We start from the raw sequence: 17,452 nt of genomic DNA, 5'->3' as shown, positions 1-17,452 counted from the left end.
TTATATTTCTTTTCTAGTATTACTCTGTATTAATTTAGAGATAGCATGACAAAATTTGTCAGTGTATTTAATGTTTTATTTTACGAGTATTATTTTTACTTTTAGCTGTTTATATAACCATTAGGACTTTATATATTATTTTCCTTTTTAAAATAACCGAACACCGCATATTGTAGAATAGGAGGACATGGATAGAGTTTCCACTTCCAGAATTTCCCGACAAGAAGAGCGCCCACAAAGCTTGTCATTGGACCCTTGAGAAAAATGAGGGGGCATTGAATTGAAATAAATACCAAACTCTATCTTATCACTTCACCCTGACGGTTGGCTTTCTTATAAGTGTATCAGTGTATGTGTACTACTCCTCATCACCCACATCATTATTCAAACTAACTCACTAATCTCTCTGTATAGTGCTCCAACTATGGTTTTCAACAGTCCTAAATTTTACTATACCTGAAAATAAGATACACTTGTGCTGCGGGAATATAAAAGATTCCATTCATTTCAAAATCATTATAATATACGGAATTGTAAATTTGACATATACCCATATTTTTTTTAAGGAAAATTATAGGGTAAGGAAAATACAACATATTTTTATGTACTATATAACAAGGGTGTTAGTGAAATACAGTAGTTGCTAGTTAGTAGGGGTGTTAGTGAAATAGAGTAAGAATTGAGATTAGTGAGATTTGAAATAATACTAGTAAGATACTTCGTAGTAGTCTATAATATTAACAGTGTTGCAATTAATTGCGAATGGATAAAAAAGACAAGTGTTTTCATCAATCTAACATATAATATTTTTTATATTGAGTTTATTTAAGCTTTTTTTTTTTCTTGTTTTGAAGAAACTATCTTAGTTTATTTTAATTACACAAAGTTTCATATGAGGCTGGTCATACCGTGTGCTTGAGGTTACTTATTTAGGGGTTACTCGATCAAGGGTTACTCGATCAGTGTTTTGGTGTGTGTGAGCCGGTCACACAAAAGCCGCGTTGTTTTAGTTATGTATTGGATTTTTTATTTTATTTTTATTTTTTAGTACTTTTTTTTTTACCAAAAGTTATGTATTGGACTTAACTAATCTAAAAAAGAAGAATTTTATCATTATTTTTAGAGAATTCATTAGTGTTTCATCACAGCTCCTAAGGGTTTCATAACTTGTCCTTCATAGTGCACAAGCTAAGTCACTAAGAGAGATCGAAGGCAACTGAGAAGGCTAGCGAAATAGTAAAAGAAGATTCGAAAATGCAACTTTATTAGTGGAAGGGTAATAATTAATGACAGAAGGGGGAAAGGAACCTCGTCAATATAATTAATAAGGCAAGAAAAAGAGAGAGAGAGAGAGATGCATAGTTTATCAAGATGGCTATGATCCAATTGGCAATTGGGAATGAGTTGAAGAGAGCCAAGTAGACATTGTACTCTCCAGTCTCCATGCATGCTTTACAAAGTCTTTTGTTTGACACATGATCACCTTTTCATATAACATTACCTTTCTTTTTAATAAGCTTTTCTTTTCAGTTAAAGGCCAGGCCATCTTATAAAACAATACTAATTTATCTCAAAACTTATCTTTGAGGATTTCAAATAAATAATTATGTATGAGTAGCTTTATTAAATTTTATATTGGAGTTATTTTATTTTATAAGCAAGGAGATATTCAATATGATGGGTTAGAGCCCTTAGAGGAGAGGTGCAAGGGGCAACATTTAAATTATATGTACTCCTAAGTTATAAGCATGATTGATTTTAGCATAGACATTTAAAGAAGGTTGAAGTTACACTTCACCGTAAGCTCAATTTCAAAAGGCTCCTTTATTGACAATAGGAAAGAAAAAACCTACTCCGTACTTATTTCTTTAAGTTTGAAAAACTTTATATACTCCGTAGTATTAATGTATCTCCAAAATGTATACACCTTCTTTTGTTGTATTTTTTTCTATAAAAAATAAAATAAAAATCACAATACCTTTTTAAAATAAAAAATGGTGAGGAGAATGAAGTATATCTTAACTAATGTTCAATCCTCACAGTTTTATTATTCCAGCATTTGTAGGTCAGTCAGTGGAAAAAATCAAGGAAAACCCCTCTCAAAGTATCATCACTTGGTTTAATTCAAGCCCCAAACTTCTAAGTGTTAACATATACTTCCTTCTTTTTTTTTAGTTGACACGTTTCTTTAGTCACGTTTGCCAATGCACAGATTCAACCATTCATATCTTTAATTACCGACAAGCAAAAATTATGAAAAGTTGATATTTTAAAAATATATATCGTGACGAATCTAACAAGATCTCACATGACTATATTTTTCATTATGTATAAAACACAAAACACAGTAAAAGGGGAGTGTGTGAATAGTGCTAAAATCAAACGTGTCAATAAAAAAAAAACGGAGGTAATATAAAACTTTATCAAGTAAAACCTCGTTTTATGAATTCGAAGTATCACAACACATGCTTTCTACGACAATCCAATATTATACTTCTATAGAATACTTGTATTTAATCAACATCAACTTTAATTGAGAGTACGCTAATAACTTCTTTAAATATAATTTCTATCTTTCACTCTATTCTCTTATTTTGGAGAGCTTGTTATATACATCCAGGTGTATCGTACACCATGAGTATTTTATTCTCATTTTGATAATTGTTTTTTATTTAATTATTAAATGAAGAGCAAACACTAATCTTGGGTGTACGGTACATTCAGGTATATACAATAAATTCTACTTATTTTGTGCTATCTTTGATTTTGTTTTCCTCACTTTAAGGGGGACCAAACTACTCCTACCAAAATGGAGTGTCTATGGCTTGTACATATATACACAGAGCATAACTGTTAGCCTAACGTGAGCTTGTGACACTTGAAATAATTTCAATGTGATTAGTTACCACTCACCTAACATTAACTTTTCGGTGAAGCAAAACACATACAACATATCATTTGTATGATCTATGTTCATATTTTAAAACGGTTTTAAACTATAACAAGAAACAAAATAGGAGTTGATATTACAACACAAATTCATTGTTGTACAAGACTTTTTTGACTAATTTTGCACATACAGATGTATTTGGCACAACCCTCTTGACTAAAATTACATATTTATAACCTCTGCCTAGAATTCAACTACCTGCCAAATTAGCAAAAAATTAATTCTTCAACTTACATATTAACGCATTATTATAATTACTCATTGAGACAAATTCAATACTCCATAAATATATAATCAAAGTAAAATATGTAACTAGTATCTCATAAGTTCGTGTTGCACACTTGCACTTGTACAACTAAAATAAGAAAATATTGCCTTTAAAAAAAGAAAATAGGATAGCAACAAAAACCACCATGCGAGCATGAGTCCACATTTCCTGCAAAAGCATTAACAGGAGGAGAAACCCAAGAAAAATACAGACTATAATATTAAACAAAAAAGAGATGGATAAAAAGGAAGCTACTAAACTATATTAAAATTAACAATTAAAACAACATGTATTTACAATATTTTCCTCTTACATCCCCCAAAATTTCCTTTTTCCTATCTTCAAGGAAAAAAAAAAACAAAATCAAGAAAATAAAATCTACCTTAAATCTAAAAAAAAAAAAAAAAAAAACTGGATAGTGAGAGGAAATAATGGATTTTTTTTAAGTGGCCCACATAAAAAATTGCAATTATATGGAGTAGCAATTACTACTTCTCTCTTTCTTTTTTTTTTCTTTTTCTTTCTCTCTCCCCCGTCGCAGCCACCGACATCCAAACCTGAGCCGCAACCTTCGTCAGTTGTTGCTTTTCTCTCTCTTTCTATCGACAACTATTTCTTCTAAAAAACAATTTTTTAAAATTCAAAAAAAAAAAAAGAAAAAGAAAACTCTTCATTTCTTTCTCTCTCTTTTCTTTCTTCCTCTTTCAACCAACCAAACCAATCAATCAATCATCCCACTCTTCCGAATCCTCGGGTTCGGGTACCTTATTCAAATCGGGTTTCTCATCAACAACCCACCCACACCCAACAAACCCACTCCTCTTTTCTCTCTCCTCAACCGTTACCTTACTCTCCGGACTACTACTACTATGATTGTCGTGTTCGTGTTCGTGCTCGATGTTGTTAATATGACGGCTGATGCTATTATTGGAGTTAGACCGTTGAAAAGCGGTCTCGAGAGCATCAACCCTAGCACCAACCTCAATAGCTTTTTTTTCGGATCGAAGCAGCCGATAAATCGCTAAGACGACACTCCCCCATCAACAACTCAGGAAAGTTAAGCCGTGCGGATGGACCGCGAAGATAATACACGGCCGTGTCGTAAGCTCGTGCCGCTGCAACCGGGGTTGAATACGATCCTAACCATATTCTTGATCGTTTATTGGGCTCTCTAATCTCGGCTACCCACTTCCCCCACTTCCTCATCCTTATCCCTTTGTATGGCTTCTCTGCTCTCTCTCTCTTCTTCGTTGACCCCGCTTCCATGCTTGCTTCTTCTACTTCTACTACTTCCAACTACGACGAACTATTCTTCAAGAAGAGAGAGAAAAGAGGAGAGAGAAGAAAAAAAAGAGAGGAATTTTGGGGTTTTGGGGATTGTGTGTGGGAAATAAAAATAGGGTTGTTATATATTTATAATTTATATCAAAAAAAGTAATGAGTTTTTTTTTTCTTATTTTTTTATGAATTCATAAACGAAAAAAGAAAAGGGAAAAAGATAATAAGTGGGAGGAATAATAAGATATCACCGACATGGGTGGATGTAGGAGAGAGGGAAAAATAAAAATGTTGGTTAAGTTATAATTTTGTGGGGGCTTAATGGACGGCATGTCCACAAAGAGGAACAGCTAGATTTATAAAAGCTTTTTCATCAGTCATTTTCTCTCTCTTTAATTGTTTATATTGGAGGTTACCTCAACTTATCTATTTTCTTTGCAACTTGAGAGATGAGGCTGCGTTTGGTTTTATTATACAGAAGAGAAGAGATTAGATTATATGATTTGGGTTTGGGAGAAAATTTTATTATTAGAAATATCTGATTTGTGGGTAATGACTGGTGTGGTGGGTGTCTTGTGTGGGGTTAAGGGATAGTGAGAGGAGGGTGGGAAATTTTTGCAATTATTACTCTGAGCTTTTTTGTTATGATTATTATTTTCAAGGATGGGTGTACTCGGGTGTATGAAAGATAAAGTCTATGAGGCCGTGATTAAGTGTGTTGTTTTGTGTCATTTACTTATTTGATGTAAGTTTAACTTGGTAAGGAACATAATTGAGTATTGTAATGTCAAACAATGTTGTGATTGTTCTTTTGATTATTATAGATTTATGTTTGTTAAAAAAGCGCTTAATACCTTAAAAACTTAATATGAGTATAAAACGTTGAGCAACATGCAATATATTATTCAATCCAAACTAGGACTTAGCTCACTTAATAAAAGTCTCACCTTATATCATGACTTAAACTCTTAACTTTACTATATGTGATGGTATTTGAATATGAGATTTCCTTGCATGAGTTACATCTCCTCCTGCTTTCAAGTACCTATGGCGTAAATAAAACCTACTTTGGGCATTGAGATCAAGTTAAGGTTTATTTATTTCCTTTTCCTTTTACAAAAAATAATATCACGTCATATACAAAGGATGCAAGTACAAAAGAAAAATTATTAACAACTTGATTTTTTTTTTCTACATGTAATGTACTTTCTTATGAGTTGTTCTAAGAATAATTGAACCTCTAAAAAAACTTGAGTTGATAGTTCGTGGGAAGAAAAAAAGCATATTATGTTTAATATAATATGATTAACATATTCCTAATAACGAGTACTTATAATTGATGCAATAATATCAGCCCCAGGTTTCAATCTTGTTGGCAAATAGCTATGCAACATAAATTATTTTTGTCAAAAACCAATAAAATAGGATATAGTAGAAACAAACCAACAAATTTTATTTAAAAAATTCTTTAAAAATATAAACCTTGCCATATATAGACCACACATACTAATAATAGTTGTGTGTCTCCAATTATTATTATTTTTAATTACAAAAAAGGTTTGGAAAGAAATGAATGATACCACATTTTGTATGTGACTAATCACATCATGTGGTCGTTTGTTAAAAAACAAAGTAATCTATTTAACACTGATTGAGTACTCCTGTAACGCTGACCGAGCATCCTTATAATACTAATGAGGTAAACACGGTAATATTGAATGAGGAACCCTTATAACAGTCACTAAGTAACTAATGTTGACTACACCATATAGCCAGCCACGTATAAAAATATGTGAATAATGAATTGTGGTAATAAAAAGGAATTACGAGTACATTATTGAGGTGAATGATTAGTGTTAGTTTCGTACTCTAGTTTTTTGTTTTATCGGCTTTTTCTTTGATTGGTTTTAAAATATTTTATTATATAATAATTTAATATATGGTACTCGTTTGAGGTTTATGAGAAGAGGGTAGAAGGTAGGTCGGTGGTCGGTGGATATACTAGATGGATAGATACCGTTATGACTTGACTTTCCGTCTCCGCAATAACAACTTCATGTGAATGGACGAAATTACCCTTGAGGATGTTTGTTTTTATTCAACATATTTAGGGGTAGAATTGGAAAAGAAATGGGAAAAATGCATAAAACTGTTTAGCCCTGCAAATGTGGAAGAGGTGTACTCTGTCTCAAGTGCCATGTGTTATCAATTTCATTGGGGACTGAAGAGTGCCTGTGATTCGTACTCCATCCGTCACTTATTTATATGTCTACTTTTTTTTGGATCAAAATTATATGTCTATTTCTATTTTAATAATGTACTTTTTGATAATATTCTCTCTTTTTGATGAGTTGTCATCAATTTTCTTTTATTTATTTTGTACTTTTAACATCATTTTTCTACATTTTTCTCTCCATCTCTTTAATAATTACCAACTACTTTTTCTTTCACTCCATCTCTCTCCAATCCCACATGCACTTTGTATTTTCCAATCATGGATTTTAAGGAATTTCTAAGTTCCTTAATTCCCGTGAAAAACAGGAAATATGCATGTAAGTAGACGGAGAGTTGTACATGCAACATTTTTTTTTTTTAGATTATACTCAAACCAAAAAAAAAAATGATTAATTTTAATAAGATGTGACTAATCTTGTGGGATCTTTTTGGGGTTTTGCTATTTTGGTAGTGTGAAATGAATTGCTTTGAGCAGGAAATATTGCACAAATTACTTGATGGATCATGAGACATAGTAGGTCTTTTCGATAGGTCATCTATATTTAGCTCTTCCAAAATTGTTTGTTTTATCATCCGTGATCACAACCAGAAAAAGAGATTGTTTTTTCACTTAGCTCATAATCAATTCCAACATAATGTAATGGAAAAATTGGTCTACTTAAAACCTAGAAACAATTTTTTTGATGGAGTTTTTTTAAGTTTGACGGGAAAAATTAATTTATTCGTATGTATATGTCACTACTTAAAATTATGATCCTTATTGAAGAGTAGACATGAAAATAAATGTTATATTTGATTTGAATTACCTATTTTGTAACAAAACCAATCTAAATTGAAATTATTAGTCCAACTTGGATATAATTATGGGCCTTCTGTTAAATGATTTTATTTCATGGATATGATGATTTAATTTACAATAGATTGGAAAGTTACCCTACCTGATTTTGCTCGTATTTAGTCCAAATACTCCTCACTTGAATTTAACACGACTCGGATGAATACAAGTTGAATAGTCCAATTACCACCTCTTTTAATATCATTAGACTTCTATTTATTTACATGCGAGTATTAATTTTACTAAATGTAGTGAATTATAGCTATCAACTAAGAGTGTTTAAAAGCTTATTTTCCGAGTAGGTAGAATATACTTTATTTAATGACCGAAAACAAATAATCTCCTGCGGTAGAGGTACCAAATTTGTTCTTAAAACCGACATATGACATAATACATGTATAAAGATGCAATAAGATATTGAAAGCAACCGGTTGACAAGCATACAGGAGGAGGATGATGCACTAGGAATAATTAATCCATTAATTTGATGTAAAGCTTATCGTATTGCTTGCCATCAACCATAGCGGCCGGCAACCAAATTAGACTTCACTCAATTATTACTTCTTTTTTATAATCTCTCCTGTAGTTTGATTTCCCATTGTTGTGTACAATTATGGATTAATACCCACAACTATTTTCGTTGCGTTTTTCATATTTAAATACGGAGTACTAACACATCATTTGATAGACAACATATGCAAGTTTCCTTGTGTATAATAATTATAATAGTTTAATATTCACATTTTCTTTCGTTACGTTCTAATTCACATTTAAATACGAAGTACTAACACCTCACTTGATATATATTATGCAAGTTTTGTTAATTGTGTACAATTGTAGATTACCCACACCTACTTTCGTTATATTTTCACATTTAAGTACTTAGCATTAACACATCAGTTGATGTATACGAGCTTTTGTTTGTCTTACTCTACAAGTGATTAAATTTATGTGTGTAAAACAAATTAGTCTACTTCCCTAATTTATGTAGTGTTTTATTCACTTGATCTTATTCAATCTTTCTCTTGTTTTTACCTTACTAATTCTAAACTTATTTTATCTGAACTTGGTATCTGTAAGATTTGGTGAACTTTAGCTTGATTTCCATTAGCACCCACGATGCAAATATATAATACAAGGCAATAAAGTTTCCTTAGCCGTATCAAACTCAACAGCTTGACAAGGAAACATGATAAAGATGTAAAATATATCCTAGAGTAAAATATGTTCTCCAAATCTAAATATTCCCTAAATATATCTTAATACCCACCCTCCCTCAAATTAGAGCATGAGATTCGAAAATGCCCAACTTGGAAAGAAGATAGCCAAATTGTGCCTTTTCGAGTGCTTTTGTGAAAATATCCGCCAACTGAGAAGTAGTCAACACATGAGACGGTGAAATTAATCCTTCATTTATCGCATCACGAGCAAAGTGACAATCAACTTCTATGTGCTTAGTTCGCTCATGAAAAACTAGATTCCTTTCGATATGCAATGCCGACTCACTATCACAATATAATTTAATGGCTTTAGGATGTTGAACACCCAAACTCAACAATAAACCCTTTAGCCACTATAATTCACAAGTAATTCTTGCCATGAACCTGTACTCCGCCTTTGCCGAAGATTTAGAAACTGTATGTTCGGTGATTTTCCTAGAAACACAAGCCATCCTGTCAACAAGCGTCGAGTGAAAGGACACGCCGCCCAATCTGAGTCACACCATCCCTCTAATGTGAGCTCATTGTCTGAACGCAACAATATGCCTTGTCCGGGAGTCCCTTTTAGATAACGAACAACCCTCAAGGCAGCTTCCCAATGTTCTATGCGTGGAGCTTGCATGAACTGTGATAGTATGTGAACGGAGTAAGATAAATCTGGTCGAGTGATCGCAAGATATATTAGTCGTCCTACAAGACGACGATATGTCTCGGGATCCTGCAATAATTTGCCACTAGCACGAGCGAGTCTGTGATTTTGTTCGATGGGAATCCCACTAGGCTTTGCTCCCAACAAACCTGTTTCAGTGATAATATCCAGAGTATACTTTCGTTGACACAAAAATAATCCGGACGAACTATGAGCCACCTCAATACCAAATTTTTTTTTTTTAGAGGGCTAAGATCTTACATTTTGAAACTATCACTGAGATATGCTTTGAAAACCTTAAATGCAGCGGAATCATTCCCAAAAATAATAAGATCATCCACATAAACTAAGACATTGATTCGACTTTTGCCATTAGTGTATGTGAATAAAGAATAATCAGAATAGGATTGGAGAAAACTATACCCTTTCAAAGCCGACACCAATTTCGCAAACCAACACCTAGGAGCGAGCTTGTTTTAATCCATACAAAGACTTGCGCAACCTTCATACCAAAGAAGGATCCGAGCTTTCAAACTCGGGGGGCAACTTCCACTACTAGAAATAGGCCTTTTTCCAACGGACACAAATTTCCGTCGGAAATCCCATATATTCCGACGGATTTTTATTTCGTAGGAAATCCGTTGGAATATTCCGACGGAATATAAATCCGTCGGAATATATAGGCTTTCCGACAAAATATTCCGTCGGAATAAAAATTTCCAACGGAAATAAAATCCGTCAGAAAGCCCATATATATTACGACGGATTTATATTCCGTCGGAATATTTGTACTTTCCGACGGAATATTCCTTCGCAAAAGGTCATTTTCGACAGAAAAATATTCCGTCGGAATTTTCCATAACTTAAACAAAAAAGAAAAAAAAAGAAATTTCTTTAACAAACCCCAACCCTAACCCTTTTCTCTCTCTTGCGCCCCTTTTCTTTTTCCCTCCTTTCTCTCTCCTGCACCCTTCCTCTCTTCTCCTGCGCCCCTCTTTTCCTTCCCTTTCTCTTTCTCAGATTCTCGCCTCCTTCTTTTCTCTCCTCCGCCCTCTCTTTCTCTCTCTTCTCCTACTCTTTCCTCCATTTCTCTTCTCCTTCTCAGTTCTCCTCTCTCCTCCGCCCTCTCTTTCTCTCTCTTCTCCTTCTCCTTCCTTCATTTCTCTTCTCCTTCTCCTTCTCAGTTCTCCTCTCTTCTCCTTCTCAGTTCTCCTTGTGCAACCAACACCACCACCGCCGCTGCATAACCAACACCGCCGCCACCATGCACGGAGTTTGTTTTGATTATTTTCAAGGTTTTTTAGGCCAAATTCGACCATTAAAAACCTAGATTTAGACTTATCATGGCCGAATTTGGCCTTATTAAACCGTTTTCGTGGTGAAATTCGAGCCCATTTCAATTTAAGGTATGTTTTATGTTTTAATTTTTCGATTTTCTGATTTCTTTTTTCTTTGTTTTTTTTTAAATTTTTGGGTTTTAAGTTGTTGTGTGTGCATGTGTGATGTGTGGGCTGGTGGTGGGTGGCGATTTGTGAAGGTGGTGTGTGGTTTCGTGGATTCTGGTGTGGGTTAGAGTTGGTTACGGTTTTGGTGGTTTCATGGGTTTGGTGGCATGGGTTTGGGTGGTGGTTGTGGGTGGACGTCTGTTCTAGATCTGGGTGGTTTCGGGTTTTCTTGGGTAGTTTCGGGTGGTTTCGGGTTTGGGTGGTGGTTGTGGGTGGCCGTTACTTAGGGTTTTGTTGGTTTCATGGGTTTCGTGGCGTGGGTTTGGTGGTATGGGCTGGTGGTACGGGTTAGGGGGGCTGGTAGGTTAAGGTGGGTGGTGTGGGCTAGTGGTCCAGTTCAGGGGCACTGGTGGTGTGGGTGGGTAGGGGGGCAGTCATGGGTTATTATGGGGGCAGGGGGGTATGGGTGGGTAAGGGGCAGGGTGTGGGCTGGTGGTGGGGGTGGTGGGTGGGGCTGTTTTTTTTTTTTATTTATTTTTATTAACTTTTCCGACGGAAATTTCCGTGGAAGGAAGTAGATTCCGATAGAAAATTATGTCGAAAGAGGTATATTTCGACAAAAAATTCCGTCGAAAGAGGTATATTCCGACGGAATCTTTTTCATCAGAAAATTACGACGGGCTCTCGATTAAAGTCAAAAACAGCGCTGACAGAAATAAATCCGTCGGAAATTCCGTCGAAAACTAGCCTTCCGACGGGAATTCCGTCGGAAAAGGTCGAATTTCCTACAAAGTGTTTTGCGACAGACTGATTCCGACGGAAGACCATTTTCCGACAGAATTTCCGATGATTCTGACGGATTTTTTCCGTCGGAATCAAGCTGTTTTCTTGTAGTGTTCATGTAGACCTCTTCATCTAGATCACCATGTAAAAAGGCATTATGAACATCCATTTTATGTAGCTCCCCAATTTTTGCAAGCCACTATTGCGATAAAAGCACGAACCTATAGTTATCTTGGCAACCGGAGCAAAAGTTTCATCGTAATCGATCCCAGCTTGCTGATGGTTACCAACACTACTAATCTTGATTTTAGGCGCTCAACATCACCATTGGACAAAAATTTGGTTTTATAGACCATTGACTGCCAAGAGAACGTTTCCCAGGAGGAAGATGTTCCAAGGCTGTAACACCCTAGAAATTCCTTTCCGTTAAAATATCTATTTTGCCCTTTTTTTAAAATACGAAATAGGAAAATCTAAGATATTACCGCCACCGTGAAAACGGCTAAGGCAAATATCAATGTATTACCCCGTATTTTTTATGTATTTTATAAATTATTTAATTAATTATAAAATATATTTTTAAAATACTCAAGTATTTTAATTAAATATTTAAAGGGCTAAAGTATTTAAATTATTTAGTTTTATAAAAGTATAATTTATTTTGGGCTAAACGTTTATTAATCTTTTAGGCTCGTTTAAATAATAGTATGTAAACAATCCTTACATACTCCTTGTGGACCAACCCATTTCATTTAAGTAAGCCCAATTATTTTATTTGAACCCTTGTGGGTCAAATATTTCATAAATAAAGTCTATTTGTTTATTAAGCCCAACCCTAATTTTTATTCCCTACTCTATAAGTACCTCTCAATACCCCAAAATTTTCCCACACAAGAGATCAAAAATCAGATTTTGGGGGTAAGTAACTTTTCTTTTCTTTTCCCTTATTTTTCTTTTTCTTTTCTTTATTTTTCTTTTTCCTTATTCTTTTCCCTTGTTTTTCTTTTGGTTCATGCGTGAACAACATCACGCAAGCAAGCAGGCTGCTTGCTTTGCTTCCTCCTCGCTGCCACGTCATCACGTTGGCGCCCAACCGGAGCTCCGACGACCCACGTCGGCAACCACCCCCATCGTGAGCCACCCATCTCTCCTCCTCCTTGTTTTAAATTATTGTTTTATGTAGTATATATTTTTGGGTTTTGATTCTTGTTATTTAAATATGATTAGTATATTTTATAATTGTGTTTTGATAACTAAAGAGTATAAATTTCTGATTTTGTATGGTTTTAAATTATGGTTTTTATAAAGTATTAAAAAGTTAGGGTTTTAACTATTAAAGTGTTGATTTTTAGGGTTCTAATAATCAATTAAATTAGGGCTTTCATTCCTATTGAATTTATAAAGATTAATTAAACATAAAAACTGATTTTCGGTAATCAAATTCCAATCTCCGTTCTTAATTATTTTTAATCACGTTTTTATCCCGCTGAGATTATAACTCGTCCGATATTTACAAAAAAAATAGTGTTTTTCGTGTGTAAACAATGTTCTAATCAGCCTCTAAATAGGGTTTTCGGACAGTTTTTGATTTTTGACGAAGGTTTAATGTTTTAAAAATAATTTTCAGATTTATTTGGGGGGTTTAAATTTTAAAAAGTGTGCTGGAATTTTTATATAAACACCATGAATGAGTTTTTACTTTGTGGTTTTAATAACCCACTTAAAGAAAGAGTTTTAAAGGTTTTAAACCAAAATTTCAGCTTATTAGAGAAGGTTTAAAGTGTTTAAAAGTTGCTAGAAATTTGTGTAATCAAGGAAGTAATTGAGTTTATGTATTTGGTATTGTAGGAGACTTTAAGTTGAGTAATTTCTAGCATTGTGGCTAGTTGGAAACATGATTTGATTAAGGTACGTATAAGAATACGAGAAAATTTGATTTTAGGAGCATGTTTAAGGTCTTGAAAAAAAAACCTAGAATCATGCTAGGGAACTTGTGGATTGGTTGAAACTGTTTGGTAATGAGTTGATTGATGATAAATGTGATGATTGGTTAAATTCATGTATGAGAAATTACATTGATGTTTCCTTATGAGCATGATTCATGCAATACTTTGCAAAGAGAGCTTAGAAGTAAAGCTACAATTATATATTTATGGACTGAATCGTTTTAACTACTTATTCAATTGTATTGAAATGGAATGAGTAAAGAAAGAGTTAAAGTCTGATAAGACAGGATTGTGGATATGAGGTGCCCTATGCACTTGAGGTGTTTATACACCGAGGTAGTTAAAGGATTCAATAATAAATGTTGTTTGTCGCTAATAAATTAAGAATTGAATTGGAAACTTGAATGATTTGAATGATTGATGTATGATTGGTTGTGTTGTTTGCATATGAATCATCACCAAATTTAAACTGGTAAATCACGTAAAGTGCAAGAAGGATGAGCAATAAAACTCTGGATTTGTGCACATCTAGAGTAATGACAAACATGGGTTGGGGTTCACGGGGTATTAGCCGTGCACTTTTCAGAGGCCGTCTGATCTACGTGTATCTTGTTTTAAATTATTTTAAAATTATAATGAGTTAGATGAGATCTCATACTAGCTATGGCCACGGAGTCGCCCCCGTCTGCCATTGGATGTTTATCAATGTCTTCCGAAAGGAGGCATAGGGTTTTCTTATTTAATGTTCCGGAATGGAGCACAAGGGGACAACTCGGTCTATTGCTTAATCCAATTAAATTAATGAAGTGATCAATACTATTTAGAGAAACTTTGTAATAAGTAATAGTTGAATCATGTGTTCGAGTCAATGATTATATTGTGAGGGTATGGAATGCTTGATAGTATCATGCTAAGACTCTTTACTATATTTCGTAGCTTGTATGTACTCAGCGTTGCTGATGACGTGCTTTTGTGTGTTTCTCTTGGTCATGGCCTTCGCCTTCAATGACCCTGTAATGATCCAATTCTTACACTTGTAATATTGGGGAGCAGATTAATCACAGGTTTTTGCATAAACTGATTTGCATCAGGGTGATGGGATTTGAGTGGAGCGTTTAATCACTTAGCTTATTTATATCGTAGATTGAATTTTATTTTGGTTCTAATTCCATTTACTTCCTATTTTACTGGATTTTGAATAAGGGTCGTTATGGTTCCAACTTGTAATACTAAATTGAGTTTTGACTTTTAGTTTTGAAACTTATATTCTTGTAAAACTAAGTTAGTTTTCCGCTGCTGATTTCTAAAACCAGCCTTAACGTTTGAACACGTGGGGGTAGCACTCCAGTAATTCTCTCACAGGTTATTAAAAGTATTTACAGGTGATTACATGTTATTACAGGTTAATACATGTTTTAAAGAGAGAATTATTGGGGTGTTACAATCAAAGACTCACACACAGCAGAAGACTATTTTTAAACCAATTTAAAAATAAATCAACTTAAAAAGTCAACCAAACGAAAGCCAAAGTCAAATAAAGTCAAACAAAGTCAATCTACAACTTGGAACCATTGTAGGCCCTTAAAACCAAAGTACTGAAAACTTTTGCGTTAGTCTCGTGAGCTGAACGCGAGGAAATTAGGTCGTTGACTAACCTCCTAACGGTCAAATAAATTTATAAATGCTAAAACTAACCCCTAAACAAGTCTAGTGGTAAGTTCGGAGTCGAACCACAAGGAATGGTAAAGCTAGATTGTTCTTGATCTAATACTTAAGCTACGCCGAAGTCGGTTTATGGATAGAGGACACTACAACTACACATATAAAGAACAAGGTATGATAAAGTCTACTAGGGGAAAAGATCCACTTTGAACAATTAATAAGCTAATAGAATCCATTTGATAATAAATCATGCAAAGAAAGAATTAAAATGAGAATTAACTACACTCAAAAGTAATCTCTCAAATTCCTAGCCTAGATCCCTCATTGACTAGGTGCATAAAAGAAATTTACCCAAAATGCAATCAAATATATCAATTCTAATTCACAATCCCTTGTCAAACTAGAACAAATATGCAATTAAGTTTGCTATCATGGGAGATCAATCCAATCTAAAACAAACAACATGCCATCAACAATTCAATCAATTTAATCACACAATTATCATCAAATTTATCTCAAATAACTCAATTATTCATTAAAAAGCTTCACTCAACACCTAGTAGAAGGGAAACTATTCAAACATGATGAAATCAATTAAATAAAGCATAAAGAGAAGAGAGAGTAAGAAATGCTCATTGATATAAGATGGAGATCTTCAAATCATCAAATTCCTCCTTTGATTATCCAAAATCCATGAAAACCATTGTGTTTCTCACTTTCTCTCTCCAAAATTTGAGAGTTTCTCTCTCTAAAAACCTAAAACTAACCTAAAAAACTACTGAAAAAATGAATTCCCCTCTCTAAAATGAGCAAAAAATCTATTTATACCCCTTACTAAATTGCCTAGGAAGCTCCACAAAAAGTCAAGCAGCACGTATAGGAGCAGGCGCTCCAATGTCAGTGCACGGGCGCTCCTAGCTGCAACAGTGAAAAACAGAATCGTTCCAGAAAGTTAGGAGCGGGCGCTCCTCTTAGACTGCGCGCCCGCTCCTTCGCGCTGGACAAAACTACTCAGCTTCAAACGAACATAACTCCCTCGTTTTACATCGGAATTGAGCATATGACCTGTCGTTGGAAAGCTCTTGAGATAAGCTTTCATATCCAATTAGAATCACTCAGAAACGTTTTGTACATCAAAATATATAGGCATTTGAAGTTCGATCTTTGCAAATCAAGTGCACATTTCTTCATTACTTGTTCTTTTATGTTTTATATTTCTTCAATCTTGAGCAATGAACTTATCCAAGTGTTCCTAAACATAAGAATAAACCAATAAAGTTTAATCTAATGCAAGAAGCAACCAAAAATATGCAAGAAAAGCCAAGATTGATCAACAATGACATTTCACATGCAAACACGACAAATGAAATAAAACCTTATTAAAACCAAGTAAAAAGATATCAAAACAATGAAAAACTAACTAGAAACTCCTAAAAGATAGTGACATAAATGACACTTATCAAATCACAATTAAATAAATAATATTTAAAGCAAATAAGCACATCACACTCTTATGGAAACTAAGCATGATTCGCTCTTCACTCATGCCCATCATGAATATGCATGCTTCATCACCTGAAAAGCTTTTCTCTACTTGTTCCCACTACTCGCCATTAGAAATGGGTCGTCGTAGGACGAAGGTAAAGACAAGGCCAAACAAACGTACAAACACACAATCAACAATGTTGAGTACGTAAGCGTAAATAAACGCACTAACATGATTTCATCCTATCATTACACAGCTTACCTTGTTGCACCTGTTTACAAGCATACAAGACACTCAACTCCTAACTAGACAAATATCATTGTCCATTTAATATTGATTACGCATCGAACGGGTTTCTCCCTAACCTGCCCCAATAAAGGGCTACTAACACGGGAGCTAACCGTGCCAGTATAAAATAAACCACTCGTAAGTGGCGGAATTCCTGCGCATAATAAAAAGGAATATACAGCGTCCTGTACTCCCAGTAGAAGTTATGGTTAAATATAAAACCCTATAACTCCCCCCATATGTTCATACTCAAGGTATATCACAAATGCGGGCTACTTTGTTGCTGGGCGTTGCTGCTGCTACGCACCAAGCTCGGTGCTAGCACGTGCCTAGCGCGCAAGCTGCTGGGCATGCCAGCCCGCATACATGCTTGGGCATGCTGCCATGCCTTGCTAGCAGGGCTGCTC

General features: G+C 34.4%; 1 protein-coding gene across 1 annotated transcript; it reads right to left on the bottom strand.

Annotated features, from left to right (window-relative positions):
- Positions 1-3,454: 3,454 nt before the first annotated feature.
- On the bottom strand, positions 3,455-5,273 carry LOC110717625 (ethylene-responsive transcription factor ERF010-like). Its single transcript, XM_021896371.1, is given in 2 exon segments — positions 3,455-4,213; positions 4,215-5,273. Coding segments are annotated over 2 exon segments (540 nt in total). The 5' UTR covers positions 4,485-5,273; the 3' UTR covers positions 3,455-3,943.
- Positions 5,274-17,452: the final 12,179 nt, after the last annotated feature.

This window comes from Chenopodium quinoa, unplaced genomic scaffold (assembly GCF_001683475.1).
Source record: "Chenopodium quinoa cultivar QQ74 unplaced genomic scaffold, ASM168347v1, whole genome shotgun sequence".
In the NCBI taxonomy this organism is placed as follows: Eukaryota; Viridiplantae; Streptophyta; class Magnoliopsida; order Caryophyllales; family Amaranthaceae; genus Chenopodium; species Chenopodium quinoa.
The sequence above is the reverse complement of the archived record's forward strand: the minus strand, read 5'-3'. Positions and strand labels throughout refer to the sequence as shown.